The following is a 27316-nucleotide window of genomic DNA, read 5'->3' as shown; positions in this document are numbered from 1 at the left end:
TTAGCTAGAATAAGAATTGGTATATACTATATGTGTTATGATGCTATTCAGTACACTTAAACTTCTATACAGTTATATTCTCGCAGCTGCTGCCTCCGGAATCCGCAACACTGCCCTCCCACTAACCGCATACCGTCTCATCTTCGCCACAACATCATTAATTTGCTCGAGATCAAACACCTCGTAATGCGTCGACACCTTCCCTGCCCTCGCCATCTCCAACAATGCCTGCATTTCCGTCTCCGTACCCACCGCGCTACCGAGTATCTGCAGTCCATAGTCCACGCAGTAATGCGGTGCCACAGGCACATGAAAGTCCGGACGGGGAAAGCCCACGCATACGAGCGTGCCCAGCGGACGGAGAAGAGCAACGCCTTGCTCGTAGGCTTTTTCGGATCCGACGACGATGAGGGCGGCGTGGGCGCCGACGCCGTCGGTTAGTGATTGGATGTTGTGGATTAGCTGGTTAGGCATCAGTATGTATGTAAACTAGATGGAAAAGGGAGGGGGTGTACGTTGTCATCTTTGAAATCGAAAAAGGCGGATGCACCGGATGCGAGACAGAGGTCTTTCTTGGATGGACTGGGAGATGTTAGCGGTGTCTGGAAAGAATGGAGAGGAAGTTACCTGTCTACTGCAATCATCCTGTATCCCATTTCTTTGCCGATTTGAAGGCCCCTATACACCCATTAGCTATAGTCCGTGTTATCGGGTAGAAGGCATACAAATGGCCCAGTCCACCACCTGCGCCCATTATAACCACCCAATCTCCTTTTTCATACAACTTCTCTACCTTGCTGAGAGCGCCGTACATGGTGAGGCCGGCTAACCAATTAGTGGTATTCTTGATAAAGAAGGATGAAACGTACCACATAGCAATGGCGCGACAGCTTCGGGATTCAGATCCTCTGGAATCAGAGAGACGAAATTTGCAGGAGAGACGACATATTCTATACCATTGTTAGCCGACTGCATCCTCTGTAGTATGATATAACAGATATCTCACGTTGAAATGTCCCAGGAACGTTCTACCATCACTGCCGTTAGCTTCATCCATGAATAAATATCAGTATAGGGAAACTCACCCTCCCCGAATTATCCTGATTCCGACAATTCGTATACTGCACCTTGCAAGTCGGACACTTCATGCAAGTCTTATACAGCCATCTAGATAGACACCTCGTTAGTTCATCCCACCAAAGCACCGACTTATAAACCGGGATAAAAACATACTTAACACCAACTCTCCTCCCCACCATCTCAGCCGGAGTATCAGGTCCAACTACACCATATCAGTCGCAATTCACATCATAATCCCGTTCAGCATTCTTACCTCTCACAACCCTCCCCACCCCCTCATGTCCCGGAACATTCGTCGTCATGACCAAGTCCCCATTAATATTGTGCAGATCGGAATGACTATCCAATTCAACAGACTCCATCAGCGCAGTTCTAAATTGAAGCATATTTTGTGGCTCCCTACCAAAATCCCGTATACTCCAACTTGACCAAAACCTCCCCCGCTCCCGGCACCGGAACGGGAATATCATGGCGGATAGTGAGGGTCGCGCCCGGGCTGGGATTGTCGACGCAGGCGGCGGTTTGGTGGGTTGGTATGGATGTTGGTGACATTGTGGATGTAAGTAGATAGTATACAAAAAGTAAAAATGGGATGGGTAGGAGTAAAGAATGTGGAAGATGGAGAAGGGATTAATTAGTTGAGGGGAAATCTTTAATTTTTGACTGAAGATGCGGGGTGGACCCAGCGAGCGCGGCTTCAGAGTTTGGGGGAATTTCCGATCCGAGGTCGGATTGATGATGTCGATCATTAAGATGCCATATCGAATTGGGGGGTTTAATTGGCTTTGATATAAGATGTTCACGTCTAGTATATTGTTTGTCGGATTTACGGGTCTACGATGAGGGGACCAAGGTAGAATTGCAGTGATGATTGGATTATGATGGCGATAGCTGAGGTGGAGAAGCAAGTTCAGCAGAGCTGGCTTAGCTTCACTAATCTCATTGCCGAACAATCATCCGATCTGACAGCTCGACCATTCTGCTCCGTCATCTGCACCTGCTCAATTATTGCCTGCAATCATGCATTTTGCTTTTATTGTTGTTTGTCTCCCGATCAGCTCATTGACAGATTCGCGACCCTCCCTAGCAGAAACTCTAGCTGGCGATATGCTGCTCCCGGTGCATATTCTGGGATTTCTATTCCAGTTAGTATCCCGCTTCATCGCATACTGGGACAGGGGGCCTACCATGTCCTGAACTGAACACTGTCGAGAATGTCAATCCACGCTCTGTATGTGCTCTTCCCAATATACCTCCTCCCGATGGTCCACCATACGGCACGAACAATGGCTCCACTGGCTCCCGCTCGAACCCCTGCTTCCCGTTCCAGGTCATATTCTGGATACTGATCAGGGTTCCCTGTGCCAGGAGCTCAAAATCCATCAGGCCGTGCGCGATGATGGTGTTGTTGGTTTGTTCAATGACGCGCGGCAGCGGTCCCAGGGAGCTTGGGGGAGATGTGTCCAGTCCGTCGGCCGTCGGGAAGATTCCATCCTTGCAGACGAAATAGTCTGTTGGGTAAGCGTTGATTGCTTTCTGAACGTCGCTGCGGTTGAAGTAGTTGGTTGGACCCTGGCCGACGACCGGACCCCCGACTGGGTTCCACGGTGTGGGACAGGAGTCGGGGATGTGGTAGCGGTTGAAGCATGGGTTGAGAGCTAGCGAGGCGTTGATTATGGTTTCCCAGGTGTTGCAGCTAGCATTGTAGGGCACTGATGGGAATTTGGAAAGGGGTGGAAAGGTAAGGGCATCTTCTAGGAACGAAGTGTAGCCACAGTCGTCGCAAAGCTGGGTGATTTGGCTCATGAAGGTGTCATTGAAGGGGAAAAGAGAGCGGTGCTGATTGACGGTCGCAACGGCAGGCACTGCATTCAAAGTTAGTCGAGTAAATAATAGCCTGTGGCAGGGGCACCATACCATCCTGCAAAACTGGCACCTCATTGATGTAGGGATCATTGATCTGGATGCCGGCAACCCGGAAATACTTATCATCATCCTGGTCCAGCATCTGCGAGGCAATATATGGAATATACTGCCCCGCATAACTCTCGCCGGTGAGATAGATCTTCCGATTCTGCAGATCAAAAGTTTTCATGAATCGCCTCCAGAAGTCCATAAACTGTCTCGCTACATCGAATTCCGAGACTACCGTAGACGGACCAAGCGAGAATCCCGTTCCAGCAGGCTGATCAATGTACACCATGTTGGTGAGGTTGTTCCAGGAATAAGGGTTGCGCACGGGTCGGTAGGTGCCAGGTTGCCAGAGGAAGGGACCATTTTCGAGCACGATGCCTGCCAGAGAGCTGCATCCTGGGCCGCCATTCAGCCAGACGGTGATCTGTTTATTAGCCTTAGAAGAAGATGAGACGAGGTCAACATACCTCATCGGACGCATTAGGATCGGAAGAAGGAAAGAACCAGAAGTATAGGCTCGAGATGCCAGATGGCGTGTTGGGGAGGTAGCCCGCGTAGGACTCGCCAATGTCGAAGTCGACAAAAGGAAGGGCAGACCCATTGACGACGAATTCTAGTGCTGTTAGTGGAATTCGAACTGACGCGATGAGGCATACCTTTGGTTTTGTCATTGAGGTACTGAGACTGTGCGTTGACTACCCCAAGTGGCAGCAGAATACTGCACACAAGAGAGAGCCACATGATGTCTGCAACTTTGTGAAATTGAAGATGTAGTGAGAGAGGGACAAGTGAAGTGAGATGAAGAGGTGTAGATGTTCTGCAGGACTACTGCCGATACCTTGGCCACCACAAACCCACTGCTGAAGTGGAGACTACTGGTCATGTTGAATACGATCAACACTGGATGCCGCCAATAGTATCATACCAAATGCAAGGGTGACCTTCCTACTATATTGTTTGCTCGATGAAATAACAGAGCGGTACCTGTTTCAGCAAGATGTTAGGGATTGAGACATGACATCATATGAATATTGTGGAATGCTGGGCTTTGAATGTTGACATCAGGAAGAATTATTACTAATATTCGATGTGAGAACGACGAGGGAATTGCGATAACACAGTACAGAGTCTGTAGCGGACTCAAACGATGAAGACATAATCATAGTTGTCATATCATTTATTCATGCTATATCGCGGCCTATATACAGAGCCGGCCAATCCTCCCAATCTAAGCGATAAACTTGGCATTACGGAACGCGAGCTCCTTGTCGTTGTTGAGCATCAATTCCATGTATTCTATTCAGTTAGCATCACATCCCCAGAAATGCCTAGGACACTCACCAGCAAAGTTGATGCTGCCGTCATGGTTGGTGTCAAAGGCCTCCAACTGTTCCCGGGTGAAGTCTGTGCGGCCGGTCGAGTTGACATGGGCAAGGGCGTCCTCAAAGGTCATACCGCCTGCTGCTGTTAATATCCAATCAACTCATATCTCTGTAAATACTCACGGCAGAAGTCCTGAGCCTAGGGGACAGTTAGAAACGAGCAGACCTGGGTGTCGAGGAACACTTACCGACTTCTCGTACTTCTCCCTCAACCCATGGAGGTAGTCATAGGAGTAGTGGGCGTTCTATGAGAATCAGTACCTGAAGCAAGGTTAATGTGTGTTTTCGTACCTTGAGGTCCTGAGGCATGGTGACGGTGAATTGGAGGCTTGTGGCTTGTAGATTAGGATGAGGGATGGAGTTGTAGATGCTGATGAGCAGCTGGCTCTTGACGCCTTTTATGTTCTTCGACCTGCCCATTCCATATCGTCCTTCCAGTCTGACTTTACACGATATGCGCGATAGCCATAGCCTGGCTATCACAGACGCATCTGTTGGGTGACCTCAGTTTGGGCATTGCAACGTACAGCATGCATCCGACGCCATCCATCACTATTCGACCAAAGCTGGATAATGCACGTTTCTCTTGATTGACACGATGTATGGCCTAGGAGATTGGTAGATGGTGACTGCGGGGTACTCCAAGGTAGCTGCATGTAGCAATGCCTGAACCTATCGACCTGCAGCTGTTGACACCCCCATCTGCCAGTCGATAACCCGCCAGTGTGGTGTATTGCAGAAGGAGAATTCGATTATTCAAGGGAAGACAGCGATCAACGGGTGGTACTGGCCACCAGACACTGCCAAGCTCAAGTTTCGTGAAACCGTAGTAAAAGCCCTCTGTTCCGGAGGTACGACTATTTCCTGCTGCATACTACACCCAGCTATGTCGGTCACATCAGTCCCTGCACCGTGAACGGCATTGCTATCCCTGTCGATAGAATAAAGCAAGCAGGCAGCACCTTGATGGAAGCTGGGAGCATGAGAGGAAGCTGCAGCGTCGCATTAGACTTCAGTGCAACGAATCTAGCGTATCAGGTTCATACCTGGGTTCCGAAAGCTTGCAGCTTGCTCCTGCCAGTCGACGTGGATGCCGATCGAGGGGTTGAGGATGGAGGGGCAGTGGGGAGGGGAAGTGGAAGAAGATGCCGCCGACGCGAGGCGAGACACGTTGCACGCCATCCCACTCACAATGGATGCCCGCCCGATAAGGCTGGCCAGCACATTGCGGCCACTCCTTGGTATAATCCCGGTTTTTGAGAGTCTAGATACACTGTAGCCATCGCAACCACTTCGACATGGGTATATGATACTCGCTGGGGTGGCAGTGCATGACGTGGATGCACTGTCAAAAATCCCGCATCGCATCGGGTTGCACTCGGACTTGGAAGATAGCTGGAAGAGTTTGTACTGCATGCTTCTTGAAAATCAAGACTCTATCAACTATAGTAATTACATCCAGAGGTACTCAGAGCTGTCGAGTGCTATGTAACAGTTATTGCTACCATAGCGGTTGGGTTCATGTCTTACTTTACCTCCTTGCTATCGCGAAGCCGATGATCATTCTGCTAGCTAGCTTCTGGCGCAATATACTACAGAAACATCTCTCGCATGTGCATACATTTGAACGACCTCAATATCAAGATCATATGATTGGCAGCTTACCAGTCTGCGTCCGCCTCGACAGAAAGGGAACCGCCAAACTCCACATCCATGTCATCTGCTCTGCGGATCCCTTGAGCAAACTCATGATTGAGCCCGCCCACTGGCGCCTCACACTGCGGACAGCGACTTTCTTCCATCGGCATCCCACATTCTCCCACCGCAAACTGGCAATCCAAGTTAGTACTCGACGAGAATTTATGGTGAGATCACATACCGGATGCCCGTTTTCACAATAGTACCAGTGGCCTGTACCGTTGAATTGTGCCGCCATGGCCTGATACACCTGCCGTCTTTCTTCGCTGGTAACACAACTGTAGAATGTTCCGCCCTTGACCAGTCTTCTTGCTTTTTCGATATCCTCACGGAGAGACCATAGGATGTTAGAGTGGCGCAAACAAATTACATCGCAGTCTTTCAGCTCTTTCAGTGCCTTTTCCCGTATCTGTTTTTCAGTGGATCCTTCGACAGGGCTACCACGTGCTTCGTGATTGCTAAGGAACAGCACTGAGAACAGAGCATAATACGTTCGGGACTCTACCTCCTGCTGCAGAAACTTAGCCTTCTGGCAATCCCTCGCCAGAGCTTCACATCGACTCAGTAGACCACTAATCTGATTCTTTACCACTTGGGCCAGAATCATCTTTATGCGTGGGTCAATTCGCTTGTTGCTGTAGATGGTGTCAAAGTTCCAGAAAAGGACCCAGGTGAGTCGAAGTGCGAGAACATGGCCGCGTGATTGAAACCCGGTTTGGATATACGATTCACTGTATTGGAATGGTGTTGCAGGCATGCTAGCCTTCCTCGCTGTTGCTGACGCGAGTATCTCACTGACCCTCCCAAACGGCTGCTCAGATTTTGCCACAGATTTGGTAAACTCCTTGATTTTGCCCAACAGTCTGTTTCCCCTTCCACGATAAGCTTCAACCGAGCGCTTGACCTCGTCAGCACTTCTTGTCCCGACTGACTCCTGCAACCATTCAGATACAAAACCCGATTTTTCGCGCTCGATATCTTTCTCACAGACCTCAACCTCTTCCAGCAAGTGACTAAAGTTCAAGCTTGCATGAGTGGCGAACTTTTTCGTTGCTTCATCGAGGAATGCTTGTTTGATGATTCTGTTATAGCGATCGATATCACGAAGTGGTGCACGGCATTGAGGACACCCTTTTGGACGCCCAGACTCCAATAATCGGTGTGTAAGTTTCGGACCAAGTATCCTGCCTGTAGATGATTCCACTTGATAATGTTCAGACATCCCCATTATGCCGTCCAGTGAGGACGCTGTGTAGAAGTGACCACAGGAGAGGAATACCAATGGATCTTGGTCGATATCCACGTCTTTGTACGCCTTGAGCTCGATGAGATCAACATTCTGCTCCAGAATTTCTGGTCCACAGCATAGCCGGCAGAACCGAGGATCTGGACAACGTTCCCCACAGATACCAGGGCATTGATGTCCACAACCTGTGATTATCTTTTTGCATCGCAAATCACAAGGAATGTTGTTACATGGGACAGCGCATGGCATGCTGCACTGTTCGCGATGCTCACAGCCCCACCCACATGTCTCTGCGCATGGGGAACATGGCTCGCTGCATGTCTTTGCACAACGGCTGTGCCGACAGCGCACTTCGCATGTCAAATTACAGGGCGGGCAGGGTTCACCCTGATGGCATGGTTGGCCACAGCTGTGCGAGCAAGCCGAGAATCCCCGGCCGCAAGGGTTTCGGCATGGGCCATGATCGATGTGGTAGGAGTCACCCTCTGTGTATCTACACTGCCAGCATAGACGCCGACAGGTATGTCCGCAAGACAGGGGGCTGTCACACAGATGAAAGCAATTCACTGCACCATCATTCTCAAAGCAGCGTATCTCGACACTGTGGCCGCAGCGATCCATAGTGCGAGAAACGCGTTCAGTGCACCGCACCTTTGCGAGATTACCCATTTGTCTGCACTCCACAGCCTCCCCTAAATGCCCACAGGGGAGGAGGACATTATGGACTACCTGCAAACATTCCCCACATTGCTCATGACATTTCTTCGGACATGCATGGCCGCAGTCTTTCATCCGAGTGCACAGCTCCATACATTTCACTGCTTTGTGTTGTCTTTCTGAGTGACACTTCACAGCACAGGTATGCCCGCAGTCTAGCCTTAGTCTGCATTTTTCCGCACATCCACCCTCAGGGGAATGTATGGTGAAGTCATTCGGGCAAGAAACGTAGAACCCCTGGGACGGGTGACGATCGCAACGCAACTCAAGTCTCCGGCCAATATTAGCGCCTTTTTCCAGCAGCTGAATAACGGATGACCACATGGGCGCGGTTGATGCCGTACTTGCATTGCCAATAATATACATGCCATGTTTTGCACGGCTGGAGACCAAGTCAGCATTCATACAATGAGTACCATCCCTGTATAATACTTGCCTGAGCAGTACGTTGATCCTGTTTGGCATCTTCAGAAACCCACAATTTCGGGATCTGTTGCTGCGAACAAGGGAGACAATAACGACACTTGCTTCTTCGCCCTGGTAGAAATAGTGTTAGACCTATTATTTGCAGATTTTGGTTATCTCCTACCTGGAAATTGTCGACTGTAGCCAATCGAACGACATCTAGGAGGCTTCCCTTCAGAGGGGCCCCCTGCTTTCCGCACCATTTCGCATGCGCAGTAGAGGTTCCACTCACTTCTAACCCCTCAGTTTCATCGAGTACATCCGAGTCCGTCTCACTGATTATTAGGGTCATTTCCTTTTCCAGGACATTTCTGAGCATTCTCAACTGTCCAACATATGGCGTCAATACGGCAATCTCGCCGGGCCCATACTTGCCTTGTTGACAGAGATGTCGCACCAATGCGGTTACCATCCCAATCTCCCATGTATTCGTCTTGCTTTGCATTGGCTCTGTAGGATCAGTCGGATCTTCCAAGTGAGGGTGATCGAGCCAATACAATCTATGAGCAATGCCAGGTACAAGGGGATATGAGGCCATCGTGGGATGATCTTGGAGCTTTGGATATAAAGTCTCGCGGACGAGTTCGGAAATGGATGGATGCATCCGCCGTTGATGGCTCAACTGCATCACGGGGAAGCTATATTCCTGCTCGTTCTGTCCACCTTCAATAGATGTTGATTCTCCGAACCGGAAGTTTGCTAGTCGCTCAAACAATGACTCATCGAGGTTGTACTTTGGGCTCTCCCGTTCATAGTCCATTGATAACCTAAGGTTGGAGATGCGTGGACGTAGCTGCAAGTGATCTCCTATCAAAATAGCGTGCTGGATCGAAGGTATTAGCGCAGTGAGAACATGCGACTCAAGAACCTCTGCTGCCTCTTCACAGATGAGCACTTTTGCATTGAGGTTTCGAAGCAAATCAGCATTATTTGCTAGTTGGGTAGTAGTTACGCCTACCACCTGACAGTCGTTCAGGCGTTGCACATCCGACATGTTGAACGCTGAGGTATATCGCTCCTTTTCTGCCGAATGAGCTTCTAGAAGTGTCAATACTTGTTGATTGATCTCTGTGAGAGCCGCCTCCTGCCAGTAACTAAGGAGACGAGCTCGCTCAGAAGCCTTGAGCGTCCAGACGTCCTCCTGCAGGAGTCGGTCAATGGAGCGCACAATATTAGCATCACTCCAGTCTCCGGGAGCATCGCCAGAAACCCACGCTTGTAATGCATTTGTGTCCGTTTGGCCAGGATACCCCGAAATTATGCGGTTGGAGTGGGAGGGGAATCTTTTCTTCAGAACCCCAAGAACGAGGCTGTGACCGCTGCTCTGGGCTTGCTTCAGGAGTTCGTCAATTCTTGAGCTTATGCTGAGTAACTTCACTCGCGATTCATTCTTTATCCTAGGAAGGCCTTTAATTCGGGGTCCTGGCTCTTGCTTTCTAGTTTCCAGTGACAGACTCTCGATATGTGGAGAGGCACTGCGAGGGCCAATCCTGATGATATTGGTAACACCCGATTTAAGGAGACCATCGAGAAATTGATCAAGTGCGTGAGCGGTGTAGCATCTGCGACATACAAGTTAGTATCTAGGACTGCATGAACTATAAGGTGGGTGTTTTCACGTACACGCATAGTATCGGGCCCAGGTTCAACATATCCTTGTTGTACAGCAGACATCGAGCTAGCTGTAGCCCCACGTATGATTTTCCAGTTCCTGGGGGCCCTTGAATCAAAGCTATCTTCCGCCGCAATGCCCAGATGAGCGCATTTGCCTGGCCTTCGTCCAAAGCAGTTACCCTGGAGAGGTCTGCGGAAAGTATTTTCGGATCGTGGGAAAGAGACATAGACAGTATCTGACTTGCGTCCTCAGCATCGCCTTGGTCTCGGAGGCAAGAAAGGTCGAGCAATAGGTTGTTTCGGAAGTATGCAGGGGGTTGTATACTGATATTGCCAGCGTCGGTGCTACCTTCCGTCAGAGATTCACACATTTCATGGTTATCGGTACTCGGGGCTAGCCATGCAGTAAATGGCATGCGTGCTGGGTTCTGATGTAGCACCTGAAGACATCTCAGAATACCCTCGAAAGAATTGTACGGAATGGCTGGAAATTCCACGAGTATGAGTGGTCGGGGAAAGGGATTGCTCCTCGAGAACAAAACAAGCCTCTCCAAGTCTTGCGAATTGGGTGGTCCTACTAGCCCCAGTGTAACCATGGCTCTGTTGCCATCGCTAACTACATCGTTGACACGGTCGGCTGGGGCAGAGCCCTGCTTGACTTTTTCGATATAGCTGGTCTCTCTCTTCGAAACAAGGAAGTAGATCGCGGATGTGTCATCCACATCCTCTGCGTCTAACAAGGCCAGCAGGTTTGATCCTTTTCTTAACGCCTTTGAATCAACCCACCACTGTTTTCGTTTTGCTGGGCTTACTTTTTTCAGTCTAGGAAGCTGATCAAATTCCAAGTCCACTTCGATGCCTCTGAAATGCTCTGACTTTATTTGTCGAATTTCGACTCCTGAATAGACCCGAACCGGAGTTGGCATATTGTCACGAAGAAACTTGCGCTTCAGGCGCCAGTCTGTTCCGTGGACAATCTGTTCCCATGTGTGTATTATTAATCTTATACCTTCGCGAAGTACACCAGATGTGTCTTCCCGTAGAAGGCGGAATTGACTATCGAGAAGTCGACGGATGCCCCGCTCGTGATGCATAATGGAGGAATCGGTAGCGCATCGTGCGGGGAGGAACTCAGGTCGGTCAGCATTCAGTATCTCTGATTTTGTAGGCAGGATCTGAATATCCGAGATTGCCGATTTGTCATTGTCGTGGCGAGGGCCAAGCTCAGACAATTCGCCGGGGAGGTCAACAATATGCCTCGTGCTGCCTTTCTGATTGGTTCTGATGGTTTGAAGTTTATCGGGCTTTTGTGATATAGGAATTGAGTCCCCCATAGAAAGGATGTCCCGAATCTTGACTACGTCCTCGTATGCCCGCTGCAAGCTGTCATCGCCGGCCCCGGCGTCGGCGTTATCGGCATGACAGCAGTCATAAATCCTGCCAGCAATGCTGCTGAAATCTACCTGTATTGCAGCTTCTTGATTCAAGGTCAGAGTACTGAGAAGTACCCTCGAAACTAGAGACAACACTTCGCTTCGCGCAGCACCAAATTGGACAGAAATTTGATCTCTGCCATCGGTTTTGATCTGGGCGAGAAAGTCTGTCATTCTTGTGAAGAACCCAACTGCCCTTCGACCACCGGGACCGTATATGACGTTGTAGATTGTCCCCACAGCCTTCTCAAGTATAAGTGAAGATAGTAGCTCATTGTGAGAGACCAGTCGAAGGAACAGTATACAATGTGGATCAAACATAGGCTTCAGAACGCTGTAAGTCATTGCGAATGGAGTCTCAACTATCTGTCGAACTTTCCGAAGACCAGACTCGGTGGCCAGACTTTCAACAAATGTCCTGCGTGTGTCCGGTGACTCGTCGATCATAGCTAGGCCAGCTTCAAGGAAACTTTGCATTTGGGTGGCTGACAGCTCATTATGAGAGCCAGCTAGCGATGATCCCACCCTTGAAGTAGTAGATAAGGGCCTATATCGAAAGCATCAGTGCTATGCTCCTGGCTTCCTATAGAACGGATACTTACCTCTTCTCACTCCGCGATGTCTTTTTGACAGGGTCAACACTTTCTGCAGGCTCGGAGGGCACCATCTTGTCATGTCCCCGTCCCCGTCTCTTACCCTTGCTTTTCTTGGATTTTTTACCGGTCTTATTCTGCGGTGAGGTATTCTCCTGTCCCGCAACACTGTTATTGCCGCCGACGGCAACAGGGCCAGTAGTACGACGTCCTTTGGGAGCTCGTTTTCTTTGCTGGGGTGTAGTAGATGTTTCCTTAGCACCCGCCATTGTGTAGCCGTTTGAGTGAAAGTTTTAGATTAAGGAGAAGATTTCAGTTAGGAGGTAGGCGACGATGATATGGCGAGATGTGTGTGAGCGATATAAGGGAGCAGAAGTATGTAGTGGGGTCGATAAACAGCACATGCGGCGCTAAGCCTATTTGGTAAGTTGTTTCGAAAGGGAAGTGCCCGCTTATTATAGAGTGAAGAAAGTGTCGGGTGGGTTGTAAGAGGTTTCCCGGCACTTTACTTTCAAATGTACTATGGTTTGGTGCGTTATTTGTCGTTAATGTTGGGTCTGAGGACAATGTCTGTCTACAACCTGTGGTACTTGTAGTAAAGTCATTGTAAATCGAGTCATTCGGGTGTTACTACAGACGAGGCTATCTTTCAACTGTCACTCACCTGGGAGTCAGAAGTCAAGTACACATTGATGACCCTTTCATCCTTACGATTACCATAACACAGTACCATTGCATGGCTTGTATATCAACTCCCACAGGACAAAAACAACAATGGCCCAGAATAAAGCACAATCAGACCTTTGTGGTGTCTTACTGATACACAAAGCAACGCGATGCGCAGGCAAAGAAGCTGTAATGATGTATGCGTAAATTTTACTACCCGGTATCGCAATTTTTATCTCACACAATTCGATCTGCGACCCTCAAGCTTAGTAGTGGTAATTTTGTAGTACCCACAGAAGTTGGTGGTTGTATTGTTCTTAATACGTTTGCAGCTGATAAATCACCATAACAGTTATATGGCATAATCTACTAAACCCGGCGACTTACAACTTACTCTAGCCCGCTTACTTGGTGAGTTACTAGCACCCTTTGGTCATATACAAACTATACCGCATGCCAACGCCCTGTTGTAGCTTTCATCGCGTGAACTTCATAGAGTGCACCGCCGTTGGGAAACTCTGTCGGGGCGTTTCAGCAGGTGGTGTATGTGTCTCCCACCTCTCCGCCCAGTGATTGTATAACCATGCCCGACAGAAAGGGTCGGAATGGCAATCCGGTGTAGATAGTAATGCCGACATTGACACCTGCAGAGATGTAGCATCTGCGGTGATCTCCTTTCCATGTGTGGGCAGGCAACAACAAGTCGCCGATGAGTTTCTTCCTCTCTCTCTGATCACCCATGGGCAACAGTAAAGGGTCGAACGTTCACTCGGAGGTGCACTGTTTCAAAGCCGACGAGATATGCAGAGCGAACTCAAGTTATTGCTGTGTCAGAAACATATTAGTATTGGGAGGAGAGAGAAGGGAGGAAAACCAGGCTATCAACGTGTCGATAATAACGCAACAAAGAGACGCAAAGAATGTTTATAGAGAAGACCAAGCCTCTTTCCTATGCATCTTTCTGGAGGGTTCAATCTCCCCAAACGTGCACAGCGGTGGGGAGGAATCTGGATAGTATATAGCCTTCTAACAGCCACCTGGGATGAATAGACCCCAATGTGTCTAATGGGCCGTCTCAATAGAGGGAATCGGAAAATGCTAATACGAAACTGAAGAAGAAACATCGCGAAAAAAGTCAATTTGCATGTTTGAGATCAAGGAATTAGGATGAACAACTTTAGAGTAGGATTAAAGGGCCTAGCATGCAGATAAACCCGTCGAGTGAGTCTGTAGTTTTCGGGCAATCTACTACTGGTTTCAAGATGACGATCGTCAGGTTCAGGACCAGAAATCTCTCAACCACATCCTGCGCCAACCAATATAAGCAGGTAGGATCACCACGGGAAAGTCAAACCACAAGAGGCTCTGTCACCAGAAATAGAAAGCATCCAGATACTTGGATGAATGTAGCCTATTCGCTTCCAAGTTTCCGAACTGAGCGATCGATTTAAAGTTTTTTATCCAACTAAAGTCAAACGTTAACTCAATCCGACTTATGGTGCGGGAGCCCACTTTTTGAGAACAATCTGCCAACAAGTGGAAATCACCCCTTTGCGGGCATGATCATCTCTTATGAGACGCTGGATGCCACAACTACTATGAATGAAAGAGTCTTCTGGGTAAAAGACTTAGCAAAATTGCTGGGCGTTGAGGGCTTTTGAGAGCAGATGTACCGTGCTTGTCTCTTGCCTTATACTACTACTATTATGTTTAATGCAGCGTGGTTATGCGAATCATGTAGCATTGGCTAGCATTGCGTGACAGCCAACACGTCTGATGAATCGCTCCCTTGCGGGAGAATGAATGCTGCTGTATCCTGCGATCGGGCCGTCTGCGAGCCACTTTGCAGGGATGCAGACTCCCTTTTTCCTGATGCTTGTCCACCAGAAACCAATGTGTTCAGTAATTAGTTTGTTCCAAAAGATCGCAATATTGTTAATATACGGGTTGAGACACATTGAATCAAACAGACCGTAACCTGGACTTGGAATGCTACTTTGTGCAACCATCAACGATAAGAGCGCCGATCGTACCTGATGTCAGCCATTCAAGTTGTCCAGGGTGAGACATTGCCATCATCATAAGACAACTTCCTTACACCGGACTGTCCCAGATCTTTAATGGCGCTCTTGAGAGATGGAATTGCACCCAAACTACCAAGCATATCTACTGGCGTCTCAGATCTCGTGCTACATGCCAGTGAGCGGAGCCTCGGGCCCAAGCCTCTTCAGCTGGCGCGGAATAGAAGTGTTTGTCAACGACGTTTGTCATAGGCCAATGCTAGGGTGATGAGCGAGATTTGAGGTAGCAGTAGCTAAGCCAAGTATTTTGCCACTCTGTTCCCGGAAGGGGGACGGGCAGATGCGATGTCGTTCTATTGGACAGATGTGCCGCACAGGGATTAATGTGTGCCCAAGCTCTTCTTGTTCACATTGTGATTCCGAGGCCAGAAGTTCAGGTTGCATTTTGAGCCAGGTTGGGCGAAAGTACAGGACGAATGAGTTTCCATTGTGCGGGCATAATGTCTAGCACAGACCCCGTTATAGTTATGACAGCCATTGAGAGGCGCAATCTAAGCAACGGAGTAGGACACTGTCTGGGAATTGACCAATCTACCAGCACTAACCGGGGAGCTCAGCATATGCCAGGCATTGGGGCCGACTAGCTAGCTCAGCTCATTAGAGAATGCGCCACTAGTCTCGAGGCGTCTCTGGTGTGTAACCGACAATGTGTCTATATTAGGCAAAGTCCAGTTATGGGCGAGTCACAATTTGCTACTTGAATTGCCACGGAGTTATTCCCGACTGCCAGTAGGGAGAAAAGGGATACCAACAAACGTCTCAGCTCTTACCTGAAATTTGGTACTGCTGTGCAATTTTGCTGTGTATGATTAGAAGCAGTTCCTGAGTTGAAGAGAAAAGTAATACCAAGGCGTCACATCATTTGGTCTAGATGACCCATGGCCGATAGAACGAGGGTTGGTGATTGCGGACGTACTGCCGCAATGTGTTGAGGTGAAGAGGATCGCCCAACGAGAGGACTCGAAATTGAGACTAGGTGGTGCGGGGTAGGGGAGGGTGGGCCTCCGCTTAGCGTCCGGAGGGTAGCACTCGGTTGACCGTTTAGTGGCCTCTCCAACAGTTCCTCTTCGCTAACTTCCACTAGGCCATCATTGTCTCACTTCCTCCCCCGCGGACCCTGAACTTCCGATGCGCTATCCTGCTCTTCTCCCTGTACACTTGGCGACCTGCATTAGCTAACATCCACTCACGAACAAATGAGAATCCGGGGGCGGGCCGGGTGTAGAGCCCATCGTGGCGCCACCACGCTCTGGTTCTCCTACCAGCGAAGTCAAATTAATTGCTTCTCGCGATGATTACTTTGTTGCGCTGGTCAGGTGCTAGGTACTATTTTCTCTCCGATTCTATCTACTACTATTGCTGTATTGCAACCGAACGTGCCAGCAATGACAATAATAGGGTCAAGATGTGTCAGGAAACCAGGGACTGGGAACCCTCAAGGTTCCGGCCACACTCAAAGGGGAAAATGAGCGTCGGCCCTGCAATCAAACGCATTGGCCCAGAACAATCATTACGGTGACGATCACCAGTGCACTTTTCAGGAACGAGTCAATTCTGGTATCATGGACCAGGCTCGACGTCTCGGTTCGAGCACGCTAATTAGGCCAACCCCAGAAGTTGCAGGGAAATCTTCCCCTGGCCCACATTCTCGCCTCGGCCGCAGTTCCCTCCCATGTGAGCTTTAACCTGCCCATGGTGTATATAAAGACGCTCACCCACGGCCACTGAGTAGATGTACAGCAGAGCCAATCTCAGCCTCAAGCACTCGTTCAGTTCTCCAGCTTTGTTTATAATAACATATCTACTACTCTTAATATCTATTCAACTACCGTCGTTATCACCGTCAAGATGAAGTTCTCCGCTGCCTTGTTCACTCTGTTGGCCACCAGTGTCATGGCCAACCCCACCAAGGTTGCTCGCGAGCCTACCCTCGTCGAGCGTGACGCTGCTTCCATCACGAGCGTCCTTGCCGACATTAACACCCAAGTTCAGTCTCTTGACTCGGCCATCAACTCTTACTCTGGAGGCGACCCCTCCAAGGTCGAGTCCGCCTCTTCCTCCTTGGTCTCAGAGATTAACTCTGGTGTCTCCACTGTCAACGGAGGATCTGAGCTCAGCGCCACTGATGCTCTCACCATCACTGGCCCGGTTCAGGATCTCACCAAGGAGGTGCAGACCACCATTGATGATCTGATTTCGAAGAAATCCGACTTCGTGTCCGCTGGGGCTGGTGCCACTGTCTACGCTCAGCTGCAGAAGCAGTACACTGCTTCCAAGAACCTGGCCGATGCCATCACCTCCAAGGTCCCGTCCTCTCTGTCTAGCATCGCTAGCTCCTTGTCTTCCGGTATCACCGACGCCATTCAGAAGGGTGTCGATGCCTACAAGGACGTGGCCACCTCGTCCGCCTCGGCCGCTAGCTCCACCTCCGAGGCCTCCAGTGCTACCTCCGCTGCCTCTGCTACCGATGCCACTACTGCTGCCACCACTGCTGCCTCCACCACTGAGAGCGCTGCTGCTTCCACCAGCTCCAGCCCCGTCATCCCTAGCTCTCCCTCCTCTGCTTCTGCCTCCTCCACTCCCAGCGGCTCTGCCTCTGCCTCCGCCTCTGCTTCTCCTTCCCTCTACACCGGTGCTGCCAGCGTGGAGCGCTTCAGCTACACTCTCGGTGGTGCTGCTGTTGCTGCTGCCATTGCCATCGCTGTCTAAGTGGGACGTAACGATGGACAGCGTGAGCCATGCGACGAATAACGAGGTGAAATGGTCAAGGTCCACAACACTCCCTTTACTGCTTCAATAAAGGCAATGGACTTGCCGAATGTATATCTTACTACTGCCTCATGAGGCTTAGAACCTGTACCAATTTCGAGGCTTGGATATTTTCGTTAATTTGTTTCTTGTCATCTGTTGTTATAGCTATAATACAGTGTATTCTGGCGATGCTTGTGTCTAAAAGCAGTAATATAATTACAGAGTAGCATAACATGTTCAATTTGGTCTCTCCTCTACTGCCCTTGTAAATCTGAAGATATCCAAGATCTCCCTCACTCACTAGACTGTCAAAGCCCGGTACATAGGTGTGCGAGCCCTTCAAGGCATCCGAATCAGAAAGCCGGTCAACGCATTGCCCTTGCAGGATCACATGTAACACTACTGGTCAGCCGTAGCTACTCCCTAACCGCGATCTAATGCAGGAGACCAGAAAAGTCCCGCAATGCAGGCTACCTATTCGCAACACATTCCCGTTATGGGCAATTCTACTGCATTGTAACAGTGCTTGAAAACTTAGTTTCCGGGGGTAGTAGCTAACCTTTGGTAGGGTCAACTAGCTGAAGACATCATGCACGCACACATTCTGTTACGTTATGTCAACTTCCAATCCGTGCATCAAGGGCCGATTTGTAATTCGCGTGTAGACGCATGGCAACTATGATAGGTCTGAGAGGGGAAACCACCTTGACGTATAATGACACCTGATTTCGTGATGAGTTAGGCGCTTTTTCTGGCCTGATTATAGCAATATGCCGTAGAACGAGGGTCCCTGGTCATAAGTAGTAGTTAAATTGGTGATCTTTGATGTGCCAGATATCACCCTGTGTTCAATTTAGGTCTGTGCAAATATATATCTTCACCTACATTGAGCTCCGACCTCAGCAGTACTGGTAACTTAGTATCCATTTCCTTGAAGATTGACGCTTCGGTTTCGCAGGGTATTATGTGTCGTCTAAGATCGTCACGAAGCTCAAAAACAACCCCAGGATAGTCAAATACTACGCTGAAGCTTCGGTAAGGCATTGCAGAGAGGTATAGCTATGATGGCTCTAATCTCGGCACGCCATAGCCCATCATACCGCATTCAGCTTAGACGTTCCGCAATATCCGTCTGTCTCCCACCAGACTTCTTTCGGTTAGCAAGTCCGCTTGGATGCCCCAATACCACCCACTCACATTGTCCTTTTGATGTCGGAGTCCGCACGGAGTGAGGCACACCAAGAGTGTGGTTGGCCACTAATCAGTCTAATGGAAGCGCTCTCCTTTTCCCCACTTCCGTCCATTCGATATCCAGACACATTCCGGCAGAAGCAAAATGCGCCAGGATTTATCCACACTAAACATATTCCGACCCACCGACTGGCTAACCAAAAGGACGGCGCTTAGCAGAGCGTGACCATCACTCAAGAGAAGGAAGGCGCTTATCCTTAACCACACGGCCCCGTGATAAGGCTAGCGGTGGTTATATAACCTGAGAACAACCTCGATTTCAGGCAGCAACATCACACCACGAGTTCTCCTCCTCTCCTTCCGCCTTCTCCTTGATCGAACATCATGGCTCGAAAATTCCCCGTCGACTCTGCTGGCCCGGATATTGTCCGCGACTACATCATTACCACCCTAATCAGAAAGCATGAAGCGACGCCAGAATACGCAGAGAAACTGGCTACCTCCTGGCAATTAGGCCGGGTCCGGGAGCTCCGCTCCGCAACGCTGAAGCATCTGCAAGACGACTTTGGAAATGACGTTGGCTTGTGTATTTATCGCTCCATCCGAGAGGATATGCTCGAAGACTGGCAGGAAACGACTGCAGCAGCAGTAACCATTTGTTCGTTGCCCCTCGCTTATTCCATTACAGTAGTCATGGAAATTAACAATGTTTCGCTCAGGGACTGTGTCTACCGCGACGATGATCCATCTTGTGGTTGTCGGGTTGTTCATCCTACCCGAATTGGGACTCATGCAACCTTGTGGTATGTTTTCTTTCCGATTCCGATCCAAATACTTATACGGTCTACATCGCTAACGGTCGTCTCTGCTCGTAGAACGTATCCGCGTGGCAAAGTCGCCTGCGTCGTGGCTGTTGTTTGGTTTCGCCTGGCTCAATTATCACTACCAGAGACAGGATATCGAAGAGCCGGGTCATATATCACTCGCAGGTCCTGTAGGGCTTTTGAGTATAAGCGTGGGCCTGTATTTGTTTTCAATGTAGAGTACATGCCTTCCAGTTTTCTTTTATAATGTTTATGGAGACCGCTTGAAGTATGTTGAGGCACTCAAGGGGGGTTATAGTTGATTGAATATGCTGTGGCGCGCAGTAGCTTTTCGAAGAGCGATGTTTAGCATCAGTGTCTCTCACACATTCAACCACCAGCATCTAGTATAGGCATTCAGTCACTCTGACAGTGAAAGAGTAAAATTGCTGATAACCTGGACGACGAGCTATCAAATTTGAGGTAGGTTGCTACAGCGACTCACTGGCTGGTAAGTCTGTGCTTCAAAGTGAGATAATGTGGAATGCCCATTGAATCGTATAATGAACTACAGAAAAGGATTACGTGCATCTTCCCCCCACGGACCAATACCCGGGCCTTTGAACAGTTTTCCTCCCTTCCAGACGTGGGTAACCGCCTTCGGCTCTTGAAATATCTTTATGTTCTCCAATGGATTCTCCTCCAACGCAATTACATCTGCCTCGTACCCTTCACGAAGCTGACCCGTCAACGGTGCCTGTGGTCCAACCGACAAGGGAGCGTTCGCAGTTGCAGCTTTGATGGCCTCCAACGGCGTCATACCTCCTCTCTCGACAGCGAACTGCAATTCCAGCGCGGTAGGCCCACCAGGAGCGGTATCAGTTCCCAACGCAATGGTAACACCCGCCTTGATGGCGCCCTGATAAGCCTTCAAATGCGAATCAGCAAGTGCCTGCAATTTGGCCCACGACTCCTTCACTAGCCCCTCTCCGTTGCTAGCGAGAAATATTTCAATAACCGAGCGCGTGGCCACATAAAGAATGCCCTTTTCTTTCATAAGCTCCCACACTTCCTCGTCAGCATAAGACACATGCTCCAGACTTTTGCAACCTGCTTTTATAGCAGCCATGATTCCAGCCTTGCCGTGTACGTGTGCAGAAACGATTCGGTTTTGTCGAGCAGCCTCTTCCACTACCACCCTCAGTTCCTCTGGAGAGAATTGTGCAAAGTTTGGGTTATCGTCTCGCGACATGACACCCCCTGAAGCCATCACTTTGATAACCTTTGCACCGCGACGGAGTTGCAACCGCACTGCTCGTCGGACTTCCTCCACGCCATCAGCGATACATAGCTGTCCTGCTGCCCAGTATCCAGGCCGAGGGTTCGTGACTCCATAATTCCCCAGAACCTCACCTGCGGGAAGAGCGAAAATATCGCCGTGTCCAGCTGTTTGACTAAGAGCAGCGCCGGATGAGTACACATTTGGTCCAACGATCGTGCCGTCATCGATCGCCTTCGCGACCTCGCACCCGTATCCGGCCAGGTCGCGGTAGGACGTATACCCATTCTGCAATCCTTCCCAGCAACCACGGGCTAGCCGAGCTCCTGACGATGCTGGATGAGTGGCCAGACCAGAGGTATAATCGTTGTAATAGTCGTCATCACCGCCAAAATGCATGTGGCAATCCCACAATCCGGGCATGAGCACGGGGACACGATGAGTGGACTGCGTGGACCGGAGGTATTTCTTAGGAATGTCGGCTTCGGGCCCCACGAACGCGATGATCTTACCGCTGATGACTAGGGCAGCATTGCGCAGAGGCTCTCCGTCGCCAGGAATCAACAGACCGGCATATATTATAGTGACCTTGGCTTCATCGGTTGATGCAACAACGAGTGGTCTTCGATGGATATTCATCGAGACAGAATTGGGACGGACACAATATGCTGCGCCAAGTGGCGACATGGGCGATTGCGCCATAGAAGTAGCTGAAGCAATTCGGCGAACCATGGTGATGTTGAATGCGACTTCGATGTCTGCAAACAAGCACAGGGAAACTGGGGAAACTGCCAAATAATAACCCCAGACGTGTCGGGGAAAATGATCTGTCAGCAATTGCTTGTCTCGTATCGGAGTCCGTCGGGGCTATCCCAATCCCTCCTCCGCTATCGTTATCTGTCGATAGTATGTGAGATTTTAGCCGATAAGCTAGACCATCTCGGGTGTCAAGGCTTAAGCCACCCTATCCCGCCTGAGACAACGAAGCTCTGGCTCCAATTTCTCTCTCTTATGCAGGACCGAGTATATTTAGCGCCGATTTGCCATCATGGGCTTACGGCACTGAGTAGCTTACTCATGATGCTCCCTGCTTGGCGATAGCATGAATCAGCTGATGAGGCTTATAGTGATGTGGAAACAGCCGCAGGTACAGGCGTTCGATTATCAACTGCGAGGCTTTTCTGCCACGTTCATGGTTGCTATTTTCGTTCATAGCATGCGGCCCTGCTTGGATAGTATCCTGTCTGTCAGAGCTTAAAGTACTGACACACGTCGACCATCTAGGCATTCCACGCCATCGCAGTCTGCGCACGATAAAGGGGCATAGATCACGGCACGTAAGCCAGCATACTGAATTACTATAACAAACACTGACCACTTTACTGATAGAATCGGTGTCGCCTCTGATGCGGGTATGTGTACGATAGGGATTCCCAACCTCAATTGTGGATATGAATCACATAGATGCTCTCGAGCATTGTTGATGGGTCGAACTGTGACAGTAAGATGTCTTCCAGAGAAGCTGAAGACATCACTAAATCAATTGGATGGCAATTTGGGACTAAGACTGAGCATTTCCTCGAGCACAATCTTTCTCTTGCCCCCTGGCAATCTTGTCCTAAGGCTTAGGGGGTTGTCGTCGCTAAGTATGCGATTGAGGTGCAGTTTCAGCGACATTAAGCACAAGCCCGTCGCGTCTGACGCGACGAGGAAAATGGAAAATCATCGGTGTTTATTTGGCCCCAGGAAATGATTCCCGCCGTTCCATTGTTTTGGGGCAGTGTCTCTCAGCCTGCCTTCCGCCCCCGGCCCCCAACTTTATTCGTCTCAGCCATAAAGCGGACCTCGCGGATGGGAATGCGATCATGAAGTCTCGAAAGATTTTGCAGCTTCCAACCACCAGGTCAACCTGCATAAAACCTTATAATTTAACTCACAGAGCCATCCAATCTGAGTGAACTTGCAGAAACAAATCCCTGGCAAGCTTTTGGCGCCACGAACGGATCGATCGATCTCACTCTCCTGATCGACGAGGAACGGTGGATCCGAAGCCGATCATTGCTCTCCTCGTAAGTTTTATTGTCCTGTAGGAGCACACTATGTTAAATAGCAAAAGCAAAACCCACGCAGGGAAATTGTTATTTCCCACCGCGCACTTAAGAACGGAGCAGCCCCTCTCCCCGGCACACTCGCGTGTCACACAACCTGAACGGTCCAATCGAAAGATGCGGTTCTCTCCAATCTACGTGCTATCATGGGCTCTTCAGGCCTCGGCTACCATTCTGCAGAATGGCCAGGTTCGAGAAGATCCCTACCCTGGCCAGGCTAAGGCCATCTCGTTGGATGATGGCTCTTGGCGGACTTATCAACCGGACGCGTCGGAGATCGCATATAAGGGGAGGTGGGATAGTAAATATGTTTCTTGTGAGCCTCACTTTCTGATTACATCATTCGGGTCGTGTATCTTGCTAACTGACTGGTTCTTCAGGGTGGTCGTATGTCTCAATCGGTTTCCCTGGGTGATGACGTCGGACTAACAGGTACAGACTCCCGGGTATCAAGCTTGGGTTTACGGGCGAGCAGGTATGATAGCGTTAGACATGAAATACTGGGACGCTGTCAACTGACATGGCATAGCTTGCCGTAAGCTTCGGTCCGCAGACGAGTGAAGGCGTCCTTTTGGCCTATCGGTAGGGATCAAAGCAAGGAAATTGGCTTCTCCTGCTGACTATATAGGATTGACGGTTTGGACTGGCAATTCTCCAATGTGACTGCGAACTCAACATATCAATTTGCCGGGTCGTGGACCCCTGGGTTGGATTTGGCCAAGAACAACACATTTGAGATGAGAGGTAAGTGCAATTCTTCATCAATAGAAACTCATGCTGACGGTTGTCTAGTTACGAACTGGGGCTATGGATAAGTGTATCGATCCACCATGGAAACGCCTTACTGACCTTTCGCACAGTCCAATTGGCTGGTGTCTCGGTCGCTTCGGATTCACGGCTTGTTACAGTTCCTCAATACAGCAAGACCGTGGAGATCATCGGTGATTCGTACGTTCCTTTCTCTCATCATCACGCCACAGCTAACAGCTTTAGCTTCGCATCGGGACAATATGGCACCTACGAAGGACTTTCCTCGTGGGCGTACAACTACGCCGCTGGGCTAGGCGACGTCGAATACTCAATCACCGTATGTTCCCGTTGCACGTTGCATTCGCCATCTAACCATAACAGGCGTATCCCGGTATCTGCTTAACGGATGAACAATGCTACGCGGACAAGGCGCGCGGCATGGTTAGTTCCCCCCATATCACACAGAGACAAGCCTCTAACTTGTTCAGACACACCAATGGTTCTACGCCTCCGATGCAGGTGTGCGTGCGAACGCCACCTACGGAAACCAGCCCGAGAAGTGGGATTTCAGTGCCCATCGCGCGGCCGATCTAGTCATCATCGACCTGGGTACAAACGACCACCGAGCCGTTAATGACATCCCCGGTTCGACCTTCTACGACAGCTACGTCGAGCTCGTGACCCGCGTGCACGAAACATGGCCGAACGCACAGATCGTTATCATGGTATGCACAACCTCTTCCTCTACCCCAAGCCGAGAAACCAACCGCTGACAACCTCTCCAGTCCCTCTGGGGCAACTTCACCCGCTCAGGGGACACCTACGTACAATCGCCCTTCTACGTCTCCGAGATCCAGCGCGTGGCCGAGCATTTCCAAGACGACGGATTCGTCTATTACTTCGACACCAAGGGCGTGCTACAACACAACGACATCGACCCGCAAGAGCACCCGACCGACGTCGGCCACATCAAAGTAGCCAGCCACCTGATGCAATGGACGAAGCTCAAATTGGGGTGGGAGTTCGGAGCCACAGGTCCGGAAGTCCAGCACGACACGCTGTACTGGAACAATGAGGATAGTTATCGGCGATCGTTCGATGGCAGTTACTGATCTACATCATCCATCCATCATATACCTAATAATACACAGATAGATAGATAAATAGAGAGATTTTACAAGAAATGTAGGACAGCGACTACATGCTGAGACACAGCAAAGGGAGAGAACCCCTCGCTCTAGGTTTGCAACAACATGAAGTATGAACCGCACATCCACTTTTTATCGGTATTAAGAGGCATACAGCAGACGACACTCGCTCAAGGATGATTAGGGCCTCAGAGGAGACTTGTCGTGGCTGGGGTTTAATACCACTTTTCTTTTTGGTTTGCTTTCATGGTTGATAACACGCTTCGTGCGACACATTAGGCAGGAAGATGATATGACCCAGATAGCTATATAGTTTTTATTAGTTGTCGTCGATATTGAGATTGTCGAGGTTGACGTCCGCGTAACATTATAGCAGACGCAAGACGTAGCGAAGCGACGATGGTGAGGTATAAGGGAAGGGAGGAGGATGATGGGAGGGGGGGAGACGGCGGGAGGATTTATATCTAACCGGTTGTGGACGCGCTAAACTGCTTTTGGTTGGTGTCGGTTGTAACCGAGGAATGGGCTTGGCGGGAGGGGGTGGTTGGGGTTGTTGATGGAGAGATGCAACGTAGGGTAGTAGGAGTACGGAGGAGGAGGTAGTAAGTAGTAAGTAGGTTATAATCGTGGGTTTATTCACAGTGTATGTATAGTGTCTATATACAGTCCATGAGAATTGTAGATATACAAACTAAGTTATACCAATCTCGACCCCTCCACAGCCCTGGCATACCGATCGCATGTCGCTGAGAAGTACATATTCCCTGCTACAGCGATAATCATCGCTCGCGCGTGTTTCAATTGCGCGTCGTTCACACTATTCGTACTGCTGGTTGTGTCGAGTCGAGTATACTCTTCGTCCATCTGTCTCTCCACATCACGTAGCATAAGTCGAACCATCATCTTGGCAGAAGAGTCAGAACACCCCATGAGATCCTGCACGACTCGAACTGCATTGAGACCTGTATCTCCGCTAGCTACTTCCTTGGCATACGAGTACAAGTCGTTCGTAAGGAGCAGATGTTTCGCACAGAGGGACTTGAGATAGCTGATACTCTGAAGATCCATCGGCGAAGAAGAACGAGAATCAGCGATAGAAAACTCCACGCAGCGGAGAATAAGCGTGGCTCCGAAATCCTCTAACCCATGGGTGATATACTCATCCAGAGAACTGAAACACGTTGGACCTTGCTGGTGGTTTCGAGACGTAGAGCCCCATGATAGGATATCGTCGATGAGAATAGCCCCATTGACGGGATCTGCAGCGAGGATCTCCTCCGAGATGATGTTGAAGGCCTTATGGGATGGTTTGCTGTTCTTTTCTGTAGGGATCAAGACAACATCATCGCTAATATTCCCTGCATCGACTGCATCGTCGTGCAGAAAGGCTAGGACAAATGTCCTGGAGAGGAGCTTGATCCTCTCGAGATCGCATAGTGGAAGGAGGTTGATTGCGTAGGATACCACTGCTTCTGTCACTGCAGTGAGGTATTTCTCTCCCTTGGGGTTGTTGTTGGATTGGAAGAGGGTCTGTAATAAGTCGTTTGTTGCGGCTTCTGCTTCGCGCCAGTATTTGGATTGCAGAGCGCAGGGGAGTGAGGTTGGCCAGGGGACTTTTAGATTTTGTGGGTTGAGGGGGATGGCATGTTGGTATTCTGCATCTTGGGCGAGGTTTGATGGGTGTAGAAATGAGAATCCTGGGGATGTTGGACTAGACTGGTTTGCTGGAGTGGCTGGATCAAATGCGTAAGAGATGGGACGCGGATGGTAGATTGGGGTGGAGTCGCACGGTCGTGGTGTTTGGGTGAATCTGTGACATTGCGGTTTCTTGAGTATAGGTATCCGTGGTAGGAAGCCTAATCTCTGTACCCGGGAATGCCGGAGGAATGTCCGACTCATGCAGAACATGGACATGGTTGATGCCTGTTGGTGTTCAGGGATGTTGCCTGGGGATCGGCGGTCGGCACGCGTGAAACCGCGAGGCACTTGCGAGTGATTGCTATTCCTCACAACCGGCAGTCAACGGAACGTATCCGTATCCTGAAGTATACTGCGTCGACTCATCTAGAATTCTTATTGGAGAGAATCTCCACTCATTTTAAGAGTTGATGTGCGCCCGTTATGATTTCTCCAGTTATCAGAGTTTTCACATCGTCACCCAACCGGCTAAAGGAGGCCGTGGATGCGGAAAGGGAGACCCGGGCAAAGAGCAGACCATGAGGACATTGCCTCCCAGATTTACATCAGCCTGGTACAGTAGTGGGTTAGGAACCGTTTAAAATAGAATATTTGTGGGGTTTGATGGAGTGTCCCTGGATATCGCAGGAATTGTCTCCACCAACAGCAGATCGCGGCGTATTCGTGTTTAAATTTCCTATACAGGATATCACAACAGCA

At 49.7% G+C, this 27316-nt stretch overlaps 9 protein-coding genes across 9 annotated transcripts; 3 read left to right on the top strand and 6 right to left on the bottom strand.

The window, feature by feature from the left end:
• Positions 1-72: 72 nt before the first annotated feature.
• AtWU_00778 (zinc-dependent alcohol dehydrogenase) lies at positions 73-1632 on the bottom strand (the record flags this gene model as incomplete). The annotated part of the gene is made up of 10 exons (XM_035495893.1): positions 73-462; positions 516-582; positions 628-678; positions 726-825; positions 870-950; positions 1007-1028; positions 1086-1167; positions 1234-1282; positions 1334-1419; positions 1484-1632. 10 exons carry the CDS (start codon positions 1630-1632, stop codon positions 73-75), a joined length of 1077 nt encoding a protein of 358 aa, XP_035351786.1.
• Positions 1633-2134: 502 nt separating this feature from the next.
• AtWU_00777 (serine-type carboxypeptidase F) lies at positions 2135-3735 on the bottom strand (the record flags this gene model as incomplete). The annotated part of the gene is made up of 5 exons (XM_035495892.1): positions 2135-2217; positions 2268-2945; positions 2998-3418; positions 3462-3607; positions 3651-3735. The coding sequence occupies 5 exons, from the start codon at positions 3733-3735 to the stop codon at positions 2135-2137; spliced, it is 1413 nt and encodes a 470-aa protein (XP_035351785.1).
• Positions 3736-4222: 487 nt separating this feature from the next.
• AtWU_00776 (phosphotransferase enzyme family protein) lies at positions 4223-4685 on the bottom strand (the record flags this gene model as incomplete). Its single annotated transcript, XM_035495891.1, has 5 exons — positions 4223-4290; positions 4336-4452; positions 4500-4515; positions 4565-4621; positions 4668-4685. 5 exons carry the CDS (start codon positions 4683-4685, stop codon positions 4223-4225), a joined length of 276 nt encoding a protein of 91 aa, XP_035351784.1.
• A 954-nt stretch (positions 4686-5639) lies between these two features.
• AtWU_00775 (P-loop containing nucleoside triphosphate hydrolase protein) lies at positions 5640-12411 on the bottom strand (the record flags this gene model as incomplete). The annotated part of the gene is made up of 7 exons (XM_035495890.1): position 5640; positions 6042-6205; positions 6256-7413; positions 8542-8574; positions 8627-10064; positions 10126-12096; positions 12152-12411. Coding segments are annotated over 7 exons (5025 nt in total).
• Positions 12412-16451: 4040 nt separating this feature from the next.
• Positions 16452-17598, top strand: AtWU_00774 (cell wall mannoprotein 1 family protein; the record flags this gene model as incomplete). Its single annotated transcript, XM_035495889.1, has 2 exons — positions 16452-16563; positions 16622-17598. The coding sequence occupies 2 exons, from the start codon at positions 16452-16454 to the stop codon at positions 17596-17598; spliced, it is 1089 nt and encodes a 362-aa protein (XP_035351782.1).
• Positions 17599-19215: 1617 nt separating this feature from the next.
• On the top strand, positions 19216-19873 carry AtWU_00773 (phosphotransferase enzyme family protein; the record flags this gene model as incomplete). Its single annotated transcript, XM_035495888.1, has 3 exons — positions 19216-19489; positions 19551-19634; positions 19707-19873. The coding sequence occupies 3 exons, from the start codon at positions 19216-19218 to the stop codon at positions 19871-19873; spliced, it is 525 nt and encodes a 174-aa protein (XP_035351781.1).
• A 329-nt stretch (positions 19874-20202) lies between these two features.
• On the bottom strand, positions 20203-21645 carry AtWU_00772 (amidohydrolase family protein; the record flags this gene model as incomplete). Its single annotated transcript, XM_035495887.1, has 1 exon — positions 20203-21645. One exon carries the CDS (start codon positions 21643-21645, stop codon positions 20203-20205), a length of 1443 nt encoding a protein of 480 aa, XP_035351780.1.
• Positions 21646-23138: 1493 nt separating this feature from the next.
• On the top strand, positions 23139-24883 carry AtWU_00771 (SGNH/GDSL hydrolase family protein; the record flags this gene model as incomplete). The annotated part of the gene is made up of 10 exons (XM_035495886.1): positions 23139-23337; positions 23402-23408; positions 23460-23496; positions 23551-23603; positions 23650-23765; positions 23882-23969; positions 24015-24108; positions 24153-24212; positions 24260-24496; positions 24557-24883. The coding sequence occupies 10 exons, from the start codon at positions 23139-23141 to the stop codon at positions 24881-24883; spliced, it is 1218 nt and encodes a 405-aa protein (XP_035351779.1).
• A 732-nt stretch (positions 24884-25615) lies between these two features.
• AtWU_00770 (uncharacterized protein) lies at positions 25616-26833 on the bottom strand (the record flags this gene model as incomplete). The annotated part of the gene is made up of 1 exon (XM_035495885.1): positions 25616-26833. One exon carries the CDS (start codon positions 26831-26833, stop codon positions 25616-25618), a length of 1218 nt encoding a protein of 405 aa, XP_035351778.1.
• Between the last annotated feature and the right edge of the window lie 483 nt (positions 26834-27316).

This window comes from Aspergillus tubingensis, assembly GCF_013340325.1.
Source record: "Aspergillus tubingensis WU-2223L DNA, scaffold_2, whole genome shotgun sequence".
In the NCBI taxonomy this organism is placed as follows: domain Eukaryota; kingdom Fungi; phylum Ascomycota; class Eurotiomycetes; order Eurotiales; family Aspergillaceae; genus Aspergillus; species Aspergillus tubingensis.
The sequence above is the reverse complement of the archived record's forward strand: the minus strand, read 5'-3'. Positions and strand labels throughout refer to the sequence as shown.